This window comes from Phycodurus eques, chromosome 2 (assembly GCF_024500275.1).
Source record: "Phycodurus eques isolate BA_2022a chromosome 2, UOR_Pequ_1.1, whole genome shotgun sequence".
NCBI classification, from domain to species: Eukaryota; Metazoa; Chordata; class Actinopteri; order Syngnathiformes; family Syngnathidae; genus Phycodurus; species Phycodurus eques.
The window spans coordinates 11,177,808-11,193,601 of record NC_084526.1 but is presented as its reverse complement, the minus strand read 5'-3'; the positions used below and the strand labels follow the sequence as shown (position 1 = coordinate 11,193,601).

Here is a 15,794-nt window from a genome sequence, read left to right as displayed (position 1 = left end):
TTCCTGGTTAGGGGAAAGTGAAAAGGCTTTGACAATGCGAAGGACCTCACCGGATTTAGCCCGCCCTTTCCTCCACTCGTCCACTCAACTATGGTGATGGGCGGATCGATGCAAATATACCTAAAATCGACACAGACTTGCTATTGATATTGTTCGATATCAGTGTAATTTACTTGAAACAAGCTATTAACATCAATCAGTGGCTAAATCACATCATAGAATATATTGTGCTAGAAAAAAATATTAGCAGAACGAAAAAAATCAATTACACATATACGTAGATAGCTGGTCAGCTTCCCTCAACATGCTAAATCTAGACTCTTGATTCCTTTGCCTGAGTAGGGTGCCATCTGACATTTCAGAATCAGAATCAGAATCAGAATCATCTTTATTTGCCAAGTATGTCCAAAACACACAAGGAATTTGTCTCCGGTAGTTGGAGCCGCTCTAGTACAACAGACAGTCAATTTACAGAACACTTTGGAGACATAAAGAGATTGACAAAAAACAATTGTGCAAAAAGATGCAGAGTCCTCTAGCAGTTAGAGCAGTTCGAATGACTAATATTGCAGTAGTCCGGTGCAATGACCATTGTGCAAAGGGCGCTGAGACTTCAAGGAGTGTATGCGGTTTAAAGTGACGAGTAGTGCGATCATCTGGGACAATGATGGTTGTGCAAATGTTACAGATACTCCTCAATCGGTGTGCAAATGCTACAGATGCTACTCTGGCATGAGTGGCCAGTATATGCAAATAGTGCAGCCTGGCGAGACAACTACAGTGAGTGCACGAGTAATACATAATTGGCCCCACAGAAATGTGACAACGAACTCAAGTCAAAAAATTGCCAGCATGTTGTAATGGAATTATAGGTTAGGTGTTTAAGAAGTTGATCGCAAGAGGGAAGAAGCTGTTGGAATGTCTACTAGTTCTAGTTTGCGTTGATCGGTAGCGCCTACCTGAGGGAAGGAGCTGGAAGAACTGGTGACCGGGGTGCAGACGGTCCGAGAGGATTTTGCACGCCCTTGTCTTAGTTCTGGCAAAAAAGCAACACTATTTTCATAAGTGTGAAAGTAAACAATGGAATTCCACATTCTTTGTTGTCAAGGTTGTTGTTGTTTTTTTAAATAATTATTCTATTTATTTCTTTTTCCTTTTTTTCTTTTTATTTTCACACATTTTAGATCGGTTTGCATGGTGCAAAGACATATGCATGCTGTGGGGATCTTCTCCTCTTGTCCCTGTGTTTTCTGTTCCGGAGTCTGCAAGGACTTTTTTCACTCCTTCCTGATCTCGGGGGTGGGGGGGAACCACTGCGGTGACCTCCTGGGGAGTAATGGTGGTGTGATGGTGACTCGCCCATGTTCCGTGGGTGCTGGGGCGGTGCCGGCTGTCACCCGCCTGGGTCCCCCGCTGTGGCTGCTGGTGGGGGCACTGGGGTACTCCTGTCGCTCCTCGGGCCTATTTCCTCCTCTTCTCTCGCCGGGGGGTCCCCTGCGGGCTGTGGGGTTCTTTTCCCTGCCTGGTTTGGGGTGGTCCACCTCCCACACTCAGGGGCGGGTAGAGGGTGCTGGCGGGAATGGGGGGCGGCGTCAGTGCTGCAGGTCTGGGTGGGGTGGCCCTCTTCGTCCGTGGTTGTCCGGCCTAATGGGTCCGACCTCCTCTCATGGCCCGTGGCTGCTCCCTGTCTGCTTTTCAATAAACCCCAATTATAATACTAAGAAACCACAGCGGAAGCTTAAAAACTCCACTGTGACACAGTAAATCTGTTCTGGCATAAAAGGGATAAAGATTTTCCATTCTGCTTGACCTAACAGCAGAACAGGACAAAAAGAAAAAAGAAAAAAAAAGTGTAATGAGCTCGATACTAAAGTTCCTGCGTCTCCCCTTTATTGAAGAGGGAACTAATTAGTCTATGCGTCGCTGCTTACTATCGACAATTTAAGCGCCACTCCACCACGCCCAAGGGAGAACACCCAATCAGAGATAAAAGAGTGTCAATTATTTGCCGTGCACTCATGGTTTAATCCGTACACGCCCACAGCCTTGTGTTGACCTGTTAATTTGGTCTTCAAGAGCTTTTCTTGAAACTATTTTGGATTATTCACCTACGGAAAATGAAATAAATGCCCATCCCTCTCTTCCTCATAACTGGGCATAAGATTAGCAAACCGTTTTTTCGCGGTTAATGGGGACCAGAACCCCCTGCGAAAGGTGAAAAACCACGAAGTAGGAATTTTCATGGATGTGTATGTGGGTACCAGAATGTTTAAAATATGTAAACAGTATTTATACTTTACATATTTGAGACAAAGATTACAACAGTACACGTATTTACAGGGGGGGGGGGGGCTAAAAACTGCAAACGTTCTCTTTACATTTCTAAACTTTGCCCAAATCCTTCGCTTGTTTTAAATTATTAATAATCTAAAAGTGAAGAGTCACACTTAAATGTCATAAAGATTCAATAAGAAATGTCACGGTGTCTCGATACTTAAGAATAATGCATCTTAAATATTTAAAAAAAAACAACATCGCTGTCGGTATCACGATACTGGCCCTGCCTTTTTCTTGGTATCGGATCGACACTAAATCGTGCCGTATCGCACAGCAGTTTCTCGCTCTTCTTCCGGGTAGGAAAGTATAGTTAGTCAGGTGTCGCCGTGCTCTCGCTCCACTTGTGCGCGGTCATCATGGTGAGTGTTCACACATCGTCCAGCAGACCTTTCCACCTGGTTATCTTCGGAGCCTCCGGGTTCACGGGGCAATTTGTGGTGGAGGAGGTGGCTCGGACGGCGTCCGAGGGTCCGCGAGGGAGCCTCAAGTGGGCCGTGGCCGGCAGGAGCAGGCAGAAGTTGGAGCAAGTTCTGGAGCAGGCGGCCTCTGTCCTCGGTTTGTAGCTGGGTCACTTCACGGCTTGCTAAACTCATTACTGTTGCGTTTTATTGGCGCGTAGCTATTTAGGAATATTGCTGACGTCTAGCTGTGCGTTCTCCCGTACCGACGACAGCCTTGAAACGTTTTTGTCACTCAATTAGACTAATCTGATTTCACCTTTTATCCAAATTCACTTATCACTGAAGTGGTGACTTGGGACCCTAGCTGCTGAACTCCAAAGTACAACCAAGCTAACAATACAGTTCGAGCTATTATTGAGTCGAAATCTGGCGTCACATATGCAAAATGTGTTATTTTGGAACATGCATTGGGCTGACGTTATCTTTATCGTTTGAAACATGTTGCAAAATGGAACCAACTGTTCCAGTAATTTTCCAGGTCTAGGATGGTCTCCATGGAACATTCTAAACATGGAAAGTAAAGACCATCACTAGATTAGAACCTGGGAACATTTCTGTACTCATGACGGTTACCAGAGGATTAGATGGGTATGTTTTAATCTTTGATTCCCCCACCCCTCCTGTTTGTCTTTGTCTTTTGGGAGTGTACAACAGCTGATGGAACATACCAGTTCTCTGTTGAAGCCCACTTAGGAACTCTCACACACACACACACACACACACACGCACGCACTACAGTCCCCATTTTGTTTTGCAAATGTAACAAGTTGTTGGTATGTTCAAGAAAGTCTGTTGCACCTCCTCTCTTGGACATGGCTTCTATTGTACATTTGCAAAATCTCACAGCACGCCACCAAACAAAAAGGTCGGAAACAATATAAAAATCATGAGGATCTAGTCTCAATTTACCTACTCTGTGTGAAATCTGGGCCTTTTTTAGTTAAACGTAAAACAATGTTGTATGAATGGCAACAGATTGAGAAACATCTTAATTGTACCTTTTGCCATCTAGTGGAAGAGTACTTAATTGTTCTGTCACTAGCTGTTGCTGGCATAGAGGAACCAAGTTACAATACAGTACAATTCAATACATAAGCGGCACACCGGATGATCACATACGGCACATTGCGAATCGCTGATCTTAATCACGTAATTTTGAATTTTTGGGTGCAACTATGCAGTCCAGTATGTACTAAATGTGACCCCTTTCAAAGTTTATGGTCGAAGTATTGAGTTTTGGCTTGTCTTACTATTGTGGGTGAAAATATGTAAATGTATATTTACAATTCCAATGAAGTTGGGACGTTTTGTTAAACATAAATAAAAAACAAATACACTATTTGCAAATCATGTTCAACCTATATTTAACTGAACACACTACAAAGACAAGATATTTAATGTTCAAACTGATAAACTTTATTGTTTTTAGCAAATAATCATTAACTTTATGGCTGCAACACGTTCCAAAAAAGCTGGGACAGGTGACAAAAAAGACTGAGAAAGTTGAGGAATGCTCATCAAACACCTGTTTGGAACATCTCACAGGTGAACAGGCTAATTGGGAACAGGTGGGTGCCATGATTGGCTATAAAAGGAGCTTCCCTGAATTGCTCAGTCATTCACAAGCAAAGATGGGGCGTGGTTCACCTCTTTGTGAACAACTGCGTGAGAAAAAAGTCGAACAGTTTAAGGACAATGTGCCTCAACGTACAATTGCAAGAAATGTAGGGATTTCATCATCTACGGTCCATAATATCATCAAAAGGTTCAGAGAATTTGGAGAAATCACTGCATGTAAGCGGCAAGGACGAAAACCAACATTGAATGCCTGTGACCTTCGATCCCTCAGGCGGCACTGCATCAAAAACCGACAATGTGTAAAGGATATCACCACATGGGCTCAGGAACATTTCAGAAAACCAATGTCAGTAAATACTGTTCGGCGCTACATCCGTAAGTGCAACTTGAAACTCTACTATGCAAAGCAAAAGCCATTCATCAACAACAGCCGGAAACGCCGCCGGCTTCTCTGGGCTTGAGCTCATCTAAGATGGACTGATGCAAAGTGGAAAAGTGTTCTGTGGTCCGACGAGTCCACATTTCATATTGTTTTGGGAAATTGTGGACGTCGTGTCCTCCGGGCCAAAGAGGAAAAGAACCATCCGGACTGTAATGGATGCAAAGTTCAAAAGCCAGCATCTGTGATGGTATGGGGCTGTGTTGGTTACCCAATGGCATGGGTAACTTACACATCTGTGAAGGCACCATTAATGGTGAAAGGTACATACAGGTTTTGGAGAAACATATGCTGCCATCCAAGCAATGTCTTTTTCATGGACGCCCCTGCTTATTTCAGCAAGATAATGCCAAACCACATTCTGCACGTGTTACAACAGCGTGGCTTCCTAGTAAAAGAGTGCGGGTACTAGACTGGCCTGCCTGCAGTCCAGACCTGTCTCCCATTGAAAATGTGTGGTGCATTATGAAACGTAAAATATGACAACGGAGACCCCGGACTGTTGAACAGCTGAAGCTGTACATCAAGCAAGAATGGGAAAGAATTCCACTGACAAAGCTTCAACAATTAGTGTCCTCAGTTCCCAAACGTTTCTTGACTGTTGTGAAAAGAAAAGGTGATGTAACAGTGGTAAACATGACCCTGTCCCAGCTTTTTTGGAACGTATTGCAGCCATGAAATTCTAAGTTAATGATTATTTGCTAAAAACAAAGTTCATCAGTTTTAACATTAAATATCTAATATATATTAAATGTTGTCTTTGTAGTGTATTAAATTAATTATAGGTTGAACATGATGTGCAAATCATTGTATTCTTTTTATTTTTATTTTTTATTTTTTTTAAAAATTTATTTATAAATGCGTTTACCACGATGTCCCAACTTCATTGGAATTGGAGTTGTACTTCATTAATATTGGTAAACATGCCCTTGTCTGCATTTTTGGAATACGTTTGTTTATTAATTTGAACATTCAATATCTTGTCTTTGTAGTGGATTCAACTGAATATAGGTTGAAAAGGATTTGCAAATCATTGTACAGTATTTTTTCATTTAACTTTTACACAACGTCCCAACTCCATTGGAATTACGGTTTGTATAGTAATTTGCAATAATTATATTCCAACTGAATATAATTTTCTATCAAAATGCATTTTTGTTGATGGGCTGGGAGACCTCTTGTTTCTACAGGCCTACAGTAGTGCATGTGGAATCCATTGCAATTTAGTTACCAAATATGCTTACTTTCCTTATAAAAGTTTAAACCACCCAGTCTTATTAAACTGGCCTAATCAGTTTTAAAATCAATGATGCATCTGTGACTTAAAAATCTAATTTGCAACAGTCAGTGTAATCATTTAATGGAAACACTGGATTAGGATGTCAGGGGCTTCCTGGGGCAAATTCAGAAGCATCCAAATTTATTACTTTGGTCACATTGGCCACGTTTGTCTCATTCAATGTACTAATAAATACTGCGGACTCATTTACCTTAGGTCTGCATTTGACACTTACTCTTTGTTCTATGTCTGATTTATTAGTGACAATAGTTGTATCATTGTGGATGTTGTGTGTATAAAAGAATACACATTGCATTCTGCTGTTGTTTTTTTTTGTGTGTGTATTGGATGTTTGAAGTTTTATCAAGTAGAGAATGGAATTTCTGTTGAAACTACATGAAGAGCTGACGCTGAACTGAAATTATTTGTAATGTCAGATGAGTAGAATTTGAAAAATGGAAAAACAGTGAATAAAAGCTGAACTGTTTTGGAGAGAGATTAAATATGAATTGTAAGCTTGTTCTGCAATGAAATGTGAATTGACAACTGATATGCTAATCACATGACAAGCTGACAGCTTAGGTGAAACAGGAAATGAGAGCTTTTTGTATGTTTGATTTATGTGAAATAGTTGCTATGAATTGCAAAAAAAAGTTGTACGACTCAGTGCAGCTTGGACATGATGCGACTTTGAATGCATCTGTTATCCAGTCTGTAATAATATTGGTCTGTAGATTGGACATTAATTTGGTTTCCCGGATAGCAGATCATGTGATTGCAGATTCTGTGAATATGTGATTCTGTTGAAAGTGAAATACAGTAACCGAATCTGAATAAATTAAAATGAACTCGAAAATTTGATTGAGAGAGTGAAGTTTGTACAGCATACTGATTCATTAAGCAAAATTCTTTCTCTCATTTCTATGTCAAAATTCATTTTGATTATGTAATATAATTTATTTGGTATAATTGGCTGTAAGCAATACTATTTCTTCCCTCCATCATTAAATATTTCACTCCATAATTGTATTTTCTAAATTGACCTACTGAATTCAATTGAGTTCTCCACATTGTACCTGTATGAAAAATGGAGGTGAATAGGGTGGTGTACAAAGTATGTACACTACGAATTAAAGCCATTTCAACCTTGCATAATTTTTTTAAAGAAGTAGTAAATTGGTTAAATTATCTTTGTTTTTAAATCCACTGAAGCTCTTCTCGCGTTGCAGGAAAGCCCGAGCTGAGAACCGAAGTGGACATTATTGTTGCAGATGTGGAGGAACCCGACTCTCTGGCCGCCATGTGCAAGCAGGCAGTCATTGTTCTCAACTGTGTTGGGCCTGTAAGTAGACCACAGCTGGTGCCTCTTTTTTTAAGGGAGAGCTTGTTCAGTCTTGGAGTCGGGACACGAAAACTTGAAGCCAAAATTGCCGTCAGTTTTGCCTAACTATTCCTAATTTTCCCCTGAGACTGTGTCACTCTCTCTTCCTCTGACTGTCTCACACACTGCAGCATTCATTTACACAATGGAGTCTACAGACAGACGGCACACAAAAGCGTGTTGTGTCCAGCAACGCTGCTTTGTATATGGTGACTCATTCAGGTTCTTGTTTCAAACCAAAGTTTGCCCACTACGATTACACAGTCAATGCGCCACATGATCAGTTTGGTTACAACTACACTGAGACGAAACATCAAATGCATGACTCACAAAAAGTTTGTGGTGATCGGCTTTCGGGTAAAATTTCAGGATGAACCTAAAATGTACTATAACCTTGACAGGTGAACTTAATTTGACCTTCGCTTAACTTTTGAAATACCATTTAATGGAAAAGCACCTGTTGTGAAATTTGCCATTCACAGTCTTGTGAGGGAACAGCAAGTTACACAAAAAGTACCGAAACATTGAACAGTTGGACAAAGTTTCGAGAAGTTCACCTGTAAAGATTTTAATGTATTTTAGATTAATCTTGAAATTTCATCCCAAAGCGAATATCCCTAACTCTTAAAGTAGTGTGTGTCTACATTTTATTTTGAATTGAATTGAGGAGTATCTGTGATGTGGTCTGAATCGATTTGTCTTTGTTACTGTGTTTATAGTACAGGTTCTTTGGCGAGCCAGTGGTTAAAGCCTGTGTAGAGCACGGAGCCCATCACCTTGACATCTGTGGGGAACCTCAAGTAGGTGTTAGTGTTGCCTGTACACTAGAGTGCAGTGAGAAGGCAAACCGATAACATGATGCAGTTTTGATTGCTGAATCAAGTTATGCTGTTTGCAGGGAAAATGGCCTTCTATGCTCAAATGTACCTTTCAAATCGTTTAAACGCTGAACCATTTCGTTTAATTAAAGAGGGAAAATCATGAGAGCAAGTTGTTAATAATCAGGTCATCAGTTCCTGGAATTCTGGGGGAAAAAAGTGAAGTAGTAGTGCTAATGTAGCATTTCTTGAGATCAATATCACGTTGAGGCAAAATCAATGGTAATTGGGATTATGCAATCAGATTTTTTTTTTTTTGTCAGTTTTTCTTTTGCCCATTGCTTTTGCTTGGTTGTTAAGTCATTGCCAATGGTGAGCTATGAGGGTCAGCTTATGTAAATACAAAAAAACTAAATTGTTTATGCAAATCTTTTTCATATTCAAGAAAGAATGAGAGCTGTCATCTGGTGAATTTGATTTTATGCCAGGTACGCCTAATGTTGTCTTCTCTTAGTGCTCTAGTCCACGTGTTTGTGTGCAGTTTCTGGAGGGCATGCAATTCAACTACCATAACCTGGCAGCTGAAAGGGGCGTGTACATCATCGGAAGCTGTGGATTTGACTCCATCCCTGCAGACATGGGGGTCCTGTACACCAGGGAACAGTTCAAGGGTATGTGGACATTATTGTATGAGTGTGCCCAACTGTTGAACTCATTTTTATTTTTTTATTTGCCTAAATTAAAAACATTTTGTCACCTTGTCTGCAGGTACTCTAACTGCATTGGAGAGCTTTCTGACCGTCGATTCTGGCCCAGAAGTATGTGACAACATTGCAGACAAGTCATTGCATAAACTTTGCTCTCCTGTGACTGTACTGTATGTTTTTGCCTTCTCCTGTCAGGGAGGATGCATCCACGATGGCACGTGGCAGTCGGCCATCTATGGCTTTGCTGACAGCCACAAGCTTCAGAGTCTTCGCCGGAAGTTTGACTACAAACCTTTGCCTTCTGTTGGCACCAAGCTCAAACGCAGGTATTTTACGCAGCTCAACTATTGAAGAGTTACAATGTCCCACTCACCCCGTATGCCTGTTTGGAACACATCTCCATTTCTATCACGGAAATCCCTGCTTAATCGCAGAAATCGGTGATGCCCTCACATGTAGGAAAGGAGAGCTACAGTCATCTTTTGAGTGCCAGGAGAACAATAAAATACCTAAAGGCAATGAGCACGCTCATGCAGCAGCTCCTGTCAATCAAAGCTCTCACCCAGACAATCACATGCAGACTCGCCATAGCTTGTGTCAACTGGCCAACCTCCCGACTCGCCAATGTCATACACTGCCCCATCAGGCCTGGCTTCTTAAAGGCACTTACTATATGTAACACAATAGTGTTATGCGGGGAGAAGGGGGACTGAACTCTGCTGCGATTACTGAAGATCAGCAAGTTATTGAGGCCCTGCCTCCCCGCCCCCGAAAAGATTTAGAATTTCCTGTGGATGCCACAAGCACTTTTTATTAGAGAGGGCTATGGCCCGACTTTAAAATAGTAATAATAATGAAAAAAACATTTTCAGCAAATAAAAGCGTATGGGTTCCCAAAATATATTTGAATTGTGAATATGCAGGTGAGTGAACAGTATTTTGTTTTATTTTGGGAGGGGTAACAAAAAAAAAGTCCCCCCCCGCCCGCAATCAACGGGGTTTCACTGTTGTGTACATTTATATTCAGAGTACATCATCAAACTGTTTCTTTTGTAGAGGTGCATTGTTCTACAGTAATGAGATCCAGCAGTACACGGTGCCCTTCATGGGTTCTGATCCGTCAGTCGTCAAGAGAACACAGCGGTTCCTGGTGGAGGAATATCAGGACACTCCGGTCAGTTTGTGTCTTTGCATCTGTTGTTTTTTATTTTTATTTTTTATGTTCCTTAAAACCTTTTAAAAAATAATAATGAAATAAAACACAATCCGTTCCCATAGGACACAGTGGAAATGAAAGTAATCCATTTCAAAGTCAGTCACCATTGTAAAAAAAACTTGTACTCATTTGAGTGCACAAGCAATGATTCAGGTAACATTATTATATTCTTAACCGTCATAGAAGTGTTAAAATAATTAGTGATATATAAATACTTTAACCATATTGTATTGAGCAGCCAGGACAGACGTGTGTACCACGACCGCGCAATAAATGGCATTTTCCGCTTCCATGGAGATGATCACACACTTCAGCTGCTGGTATCTTTCTGTGGTGGCATAACAAAAAAATGCAGCATTTTTTATGTAATTGGTAAACAGCAGTGCCAATTTTTTTTATTTTTGTGTGAAGGCGTTTGAAGTTTTTTGGTCCAACAGTACAGCGCCCCCATGAACTCACTACATGCTTTTCCCCCTCTCCAGGTCCAATATGGGGCCTATGCGGGCGTTGGCGGCATTGGCAGTGTCATCAAATTGTTGTTTGCCGGCATGATCTTCTGGTTATTGGTCAAGTTCAGTTTTGGACGCAACCTCCTCGTTAAGGTAAAGTAACAAAAAGGGTAATATATTACTGAATTTTTTTGTTTGTATGCTAATGTCTTGTCTGTTGGTTCCCAGCACCCAGAGTTCTTCTCCTTTGGACTCTTTTCCAAGGCTGGACCAACTCGTAAGCAGGTGAATGTTGACCAACGCTGAAAAAAACAGAGCGAACGTTTCTGAAACTCTTTAGTTCAGATTGTTCAATGCATTGTAGCCTTATGAGTTCTCAGTGTTTCCCAACCTTTACTGAGTCGAGGCATAGTTTACATTAGAAAAAACAAACGGCGCAAAAATTATATATACTGAAATTATAATTTTGTGAGAATTTACTCACAAATATAATTACCCTGTGTGAAATCTAGGCCTGTTTTAGTTGAACACAAAGCTATCATTCTGTTGTATAAATGGCAGCAGGTGGATACACGGGATAATTGTACCTTCTGCCACGTCCCTGGATTATATGTGTTTGTATGGGTGTGTTTGCATATACATGTGGTGTTGGGAGAGGTGGGTTATTTGGATTCTTCCTGCTATTTTAAATGTCTATTTTTTATCTCTCTGAAGCACTTTGTCTTGCATTACCTATGTATGAAAAGTGCTACTTTACATATTAATATTCATAAACAGTTACAAAATGCTAATATTAAAAAGTTTAATACAACTCAACTGTAGAGGGAGCCTGTGCACCACACTTTGAGAATCCCCGCACTAGATGACATGTACTGTATGTTTTTCAGATGGAATCCTCCTCATTTCGGTTCGCTTTCTATGGAGAGGGTTATACAGAGGGACTGGACCCCACTCAGGGGAAGCCTAACTGCAAGATTTGCACCCTGGTTCAAGGACCAGGTAAGTGTAAATGTTACCAGTTTTGTTTGTAATCAATGTTTAAAGAGGGTTAAAAAAAAAAAAAAAAGCCCTGTTGTTTATCTTTTAGACACATTAACAATGTTTCTCCCTCTATAGAATGTGGCTACGTGGCCACACCCATTGCTCTAGTGCAGGCGGCTCTGACAATCCTCAACGAATCCGCAGCCTTGCCCAAGAGGTGAGTCATCAACCCCAAAAAATGCCGACTTACAAGTTTGCTTGTGAACTCTATACTCAATAAAGGTGTCCATAGGTGTTGATATTATTGAACCAATAACAGCACAGTACTACAGTGCAGTTTTTTCATATTTACAGCCTGAGAGTTTAGGTATAATTCCTATTTTGTTTTTCCTCCCCATCTTTCTAGTGGAGGAGTGTATACACCAGGAGCCGCCTTTGTGAAAACCACCCTGATCAAGCGCCTTGACAAACACGGCATCCAGTTCTCTGTCATCTGATAACGTTTCCTGTACGACACTGGGCTCCAGGTTTTACTTGAAGCACTTTGAAAGCAGCTGCATAATAACAACTAGAATGTTTCCAAATTTGGAACGCTCATTCATCATGTCAGCCTTAACCAGAGAGTAAGCATTGTCAGATTACATTCAAACAACACTTTTGTGACAATGTCTTCACTTATCTTTCTGCAGAATGTAACATTACTAATAACTCATTGCTCGCAACAATAGCTCCTTAGCATGATCAAGTGCCAGCATGATTTTAGCTTGAGTAAGAAAGGATACAATCCTGGATTTTGTTCTCATACAATCATAATTGTTTTAAACACGACAGCTTTCAAAACACTAGCAAGGCAGTTTGTGTGTTGTAGAGAATAGAAGTCTAATGTATGTGTATACTGTACTTACTTTTGTTAAAGGCATGTTCTGCTGGTTTTTGGTAGGTAATTCTTGGAATATCACCATAGTCATCTTGTCCAAATAAGTGCTTTTAAGAATGAGCGTTCAGATTGTGCACAAAATGTTCCGATGAAACTTTTGCAAAAGTTGCCTGTGTGGTGTGGAATTATGTGAAAGTTTTTTTTTTTTTTTTTTTGCATCCATCCAAATGTGAGTGATGTGCAGATTTAGTGGATGTGCCTCTTGGTTTGATGCATTTTGCTTTGTGTGGGCCTCCTGAATAAAGCCAGCTCCTCAAACATTTCTTGTGGCTTAATGACTCTTGGAAGCATTCCACCAGTGTTCACCACAAATATGTAGCTTAATTTTATTCAAGATACAGCTTTAAATATGAATATATTGTACCGCTCGATCACTGCTGAGTTGCCTTGAATAACAATGAAAATGGATGAAAAAATATTTTTGAAACATATCTACATTGATTTAGATGAGCAGGATAAATAGTGCCTAGCCAATAGTAAAGTTGTTTTCTAAGTCTGATTTCCTGACATTTCTGGTCTGGGGGTCACAAATCTTTACCCATTGACTCTAAGGTCAAGGTATTCCCCATCCATGGGCTTAAGAGAACTGCAGATTTGTTCCTGTTAAATATTAGCAAAGCTTTGGGAACATTTTGATTGCATAAAAGTCACACGCCAATTAGCTAGCTTTTTTCATAGTACGAGCACTGATAGTTAAGAGGGAAATTGTGCGCAAAGAAGTTATTTTTTCAGTTATGCCAAGATATCAAAACAGGTACTGTATATTTATCTGAAAGCAACTGACTAAAGTTTTACTTAAGTACATTTCAGACTATTTTTTCTTTTCACAGTATTCTTCTACAAGTGTGAGTACTTTTGCGATCTTGGCTTGTTTTCAGAAATTCTATTTCATTTGCTACAAGGTGGATGCTTTCCACTTGGTGCATCATTGCAGTAGCATGGAGCCAACTAATGTCAGAAGTATGAAATGTGGTACACCTCAGAATAGACAGAAAACTTCAAAAATAAATACAAATCTTTATTTATAAAAAATAGTCATATAGAAGCAGTGAATTGCTGATGATAACCACATGATCACTGAGTTGTCTGAACATTTCCGGCTCACACCATTTCTCTTGGCAGTGATAAGCCTTCAATTTTTACCATTTTGTTTCTCTTGTCAGCACATTTATTTGCAAACAATACAGTCCGTGAGAATCTGTGCTTCATCTAATGTTCATTCTGTCTCTTGCTTGAGCAGCTGATGAGAGTAGATGACATCCTCATAGTGGTATTTTTCAGCTATGCTCATGATGGAGTTGTGGCATCGGATTCTACTCAGAATTTGCAACACTTCAACCACTGCAAGCCTGAAGACAGGGAACAAGTGTGGATCACATGAATACATTAACAATAATCATTGTTAAAAACATACCCCTCTGACATTGTCAATCATAACCGAGCATTATTAGAACTTTTTAGATTGCTCCAATATCTCACATTAAATTTACAATACCTTGTGTCTGGAGGTTGTTGTTTACAAATGTTGTGAGCTTTCTGAACAAGGTGGTTTTTGAAGGACTGGAGCTGAGGCAAACATTCATTCTCTCCTCTGAACCAACTGGTTGGCAGGCTGTCTGCGATCTTGAGAGAGACAGGAGAGCGCAAATTTAGACCTGAAAATGTGAAAAACATAAGCTCTTCCAATTCCCCCATTTAATATATATACTTTTTTGCATGCAGGAAGGTCATCCTTTGACAGTGTTTGGCTGCAAAGGGTGATCGTCAGGTATCGGCAGAGCAGTTTGTCCAACATCAGCTCCTTCAGCGCAGAATCGGGCAGCAGTGGATCCCATTTCCCCATGTTTCCTAGCAGCTACCACAAGCCCAAACACACACACAAACAAGAGTTAACACACTTATGAGAAATAATGGAAAAAAAATATGTAATAGTATATTATCATACCTTAATGGCCATCCAGAACTGTTGGTTACTAAACCGACTCTGAGGAGACAAACTGTCCTCTAGGAGTCTAATAAAACAGCAATGAAACAAAAGTAATTTTATCAACATATACGTTTTAATCAAAGCATTGGGGGGTTGAGCAAAGGAAAAAAAAACCTACTTTTTGGGGTAGAGCGGGATGAAAACATCTTCATCTACACAGCTCCTGAGTCGGCCAATCACAGCCTTGATGAGTGTCTTTGGACATGAATGCAAATAATGAATACGGTCCCGGGATATGAACCACTACAAAATAACACTACGGTACTCACAAAAGGTTAGGAGTAATCAGCTTTCTAGTGCCACTTCAGGAACAAACCTTTGAATGCACATTGCCAACGTTACAATGTTTCAGTACTTTTTGCATAACTTGCGGTTCTCTATAAAGGAGAGTTATTTGATCCATGAACCACTTTACTTCCTGGTACAACTACAATTGGTATTTAAAAACTCATCTTTAGTATTATGTTCATGTTTTGATATCATGAGACCAAGATCACACCTAACAAATGATCAATGGTCAAATTAATTGAAGGAAGAAATGTATTGGTCCACTCATGGATCAAATACCTGTTGTGAATTTTGCCCTTCTGCTCCTTGTTCGAAAACAGCCTGTTGTTCTCGAAAAGGTCAAAATCTTTGATCACCTTTAAAGGTTGTAGTACATTTTAGGATCATCCTGAAATTTCACACGAAAGTTGAATATTGACAATTTTAATGAGTAGTATATGTTTCAAATCAATCTTACCGTGACCGGCTTACTCTGCTCTCCTTCAAAGATTGAATAGTCGTCCCTCAGCTGATGACAAAGTTCAGTTAGACGGGCTGACTGATGGAGGGACATGGGGTCCCAAACTAGCTCCACAAAGGCTGAATAGAGAAGAGAATGCAAAGAAGTTGAAGATCAGGGGAAAGGGTAGATAATGACATTGTTCCTAAGTTAACAAAAACCAGAAACATTACATGAGAATGTGTACGTGTGCTACCTGTTATTTTGGGTATGACTGTCCTTTCAATGGCATTAGAAAGCATTTCTCTGTCCAAGTGCTCCAACTCCTCGTGACCGTGGCCATGACAAAAGGTCTCCACTGCAGTGAACCATGGGAGTTTTTCAAAGTCTGTGCTGGTATCCTGACACACAAAGACACACACCAAGTTACCTAAAAGCTACTAATCGTGGATCATGATACATTCTGAACATATAAGCACCTTTAGAGGGTTCCATCC

General features: G+C 40.3%; 2 protein-coding genes across 8 annotated transcripts in view; one reads left to right on the top strand and one right to left on the bottom strand.

Moving 5' to 3' along the window:
• The first annotated feature begins 2,616 nt into the window (after positions 1-2,616).
• Positions 2,617-12,597, top strand: LOC133396886 (saccharopine dehydrogenase-like oxidoreductase). Of its 3 annotated transcripts, none has more exons than XM_061667154.1 (12): positions 2,617-2,892; positions 7,324-7,436; positions 8,195-8,275; positions 8,835-8,964; positions 9,062-9,111; positions 9,196-9,326; positions 10,057-10,174; positions 10,699-10,818; positions 10,894-10,950; positions 11,553-11,664; positions 11,782-11,863; positions 12,053-12,597. In XM_061667154.1, exons 1-12 carry the CDS (start codon positions 2,694-2,696, stop codon positions 12,141-12,143), a joined length of 1,284 nt encoding a protein of 427 aa, XP_061523138.1. In that variant the 5' UTR covers positions 2,617-2,693; the 3' UTR covers positions 12,144-12,597. The 3 variants fall into 3 exon arrangements, with proteins under 3 accessions (XP_061523138.1, XP_061523130.1, XP_061523145.1); XM_061667146.1 differs by having other exon boundaries at positions 8,808-8,964; XM_061667161.1 differs by having other exon boundaries at positions 2,631-2,696; positions 8,808-8,964.
• Positions 12,598-13,623: 1,026 nt separating this feature from the next.
• Positions 13,624-15,794, bottom strand: part of gcfc2 (GC-rich sequence DNA-binding factor 2) — a 12,523-nt gene continuing 10,352 nt past the window's right edge. For 3 of the 5 annotated variants that reach the window (XM_061667117.1, XM_061667134.1, XM_061667128.1), the window contains 8 exons: positions 15,777-15,794; positions 15,554-15,698; positions 15,316-15,437; positions 14,689-14,765; positions 14,529-14,595; positions 14,292-14,438; positions 14,079-14,206; positions 13,624-13,932 (listed from right to left, as the gene is read on the bottom strand). The exon at positions 15,777-15,794 is cut by the window's right edge. In XM_061667117.1, coding sequence (XP_061523101.1) covers positions 13,800-13,932; positions 14,079-14,206; positions 14,292-14,438; positions 14,529-14,595; positions 14,689-14,765; positions 15,316-15,437; positions 15,554-15,698; positions 15,777-15,794 — 837 coding nt within the window. In that variant the 3' untranslated portion in view covers positions 13,624-13,799. Of the gene's footprint in view, positions 13,933-14,078; positions 14,207-14,291; positions 14,439-14,528; positions 14,596-14,688; positions 14,887-15,315; positions 15,438-15,553; positions 15,699-15,776 lie in introns of those variants that run through there. The other 2 variants (XR_009767441.1, XM_061667135.1) reach the window with 2 other exon arrangements.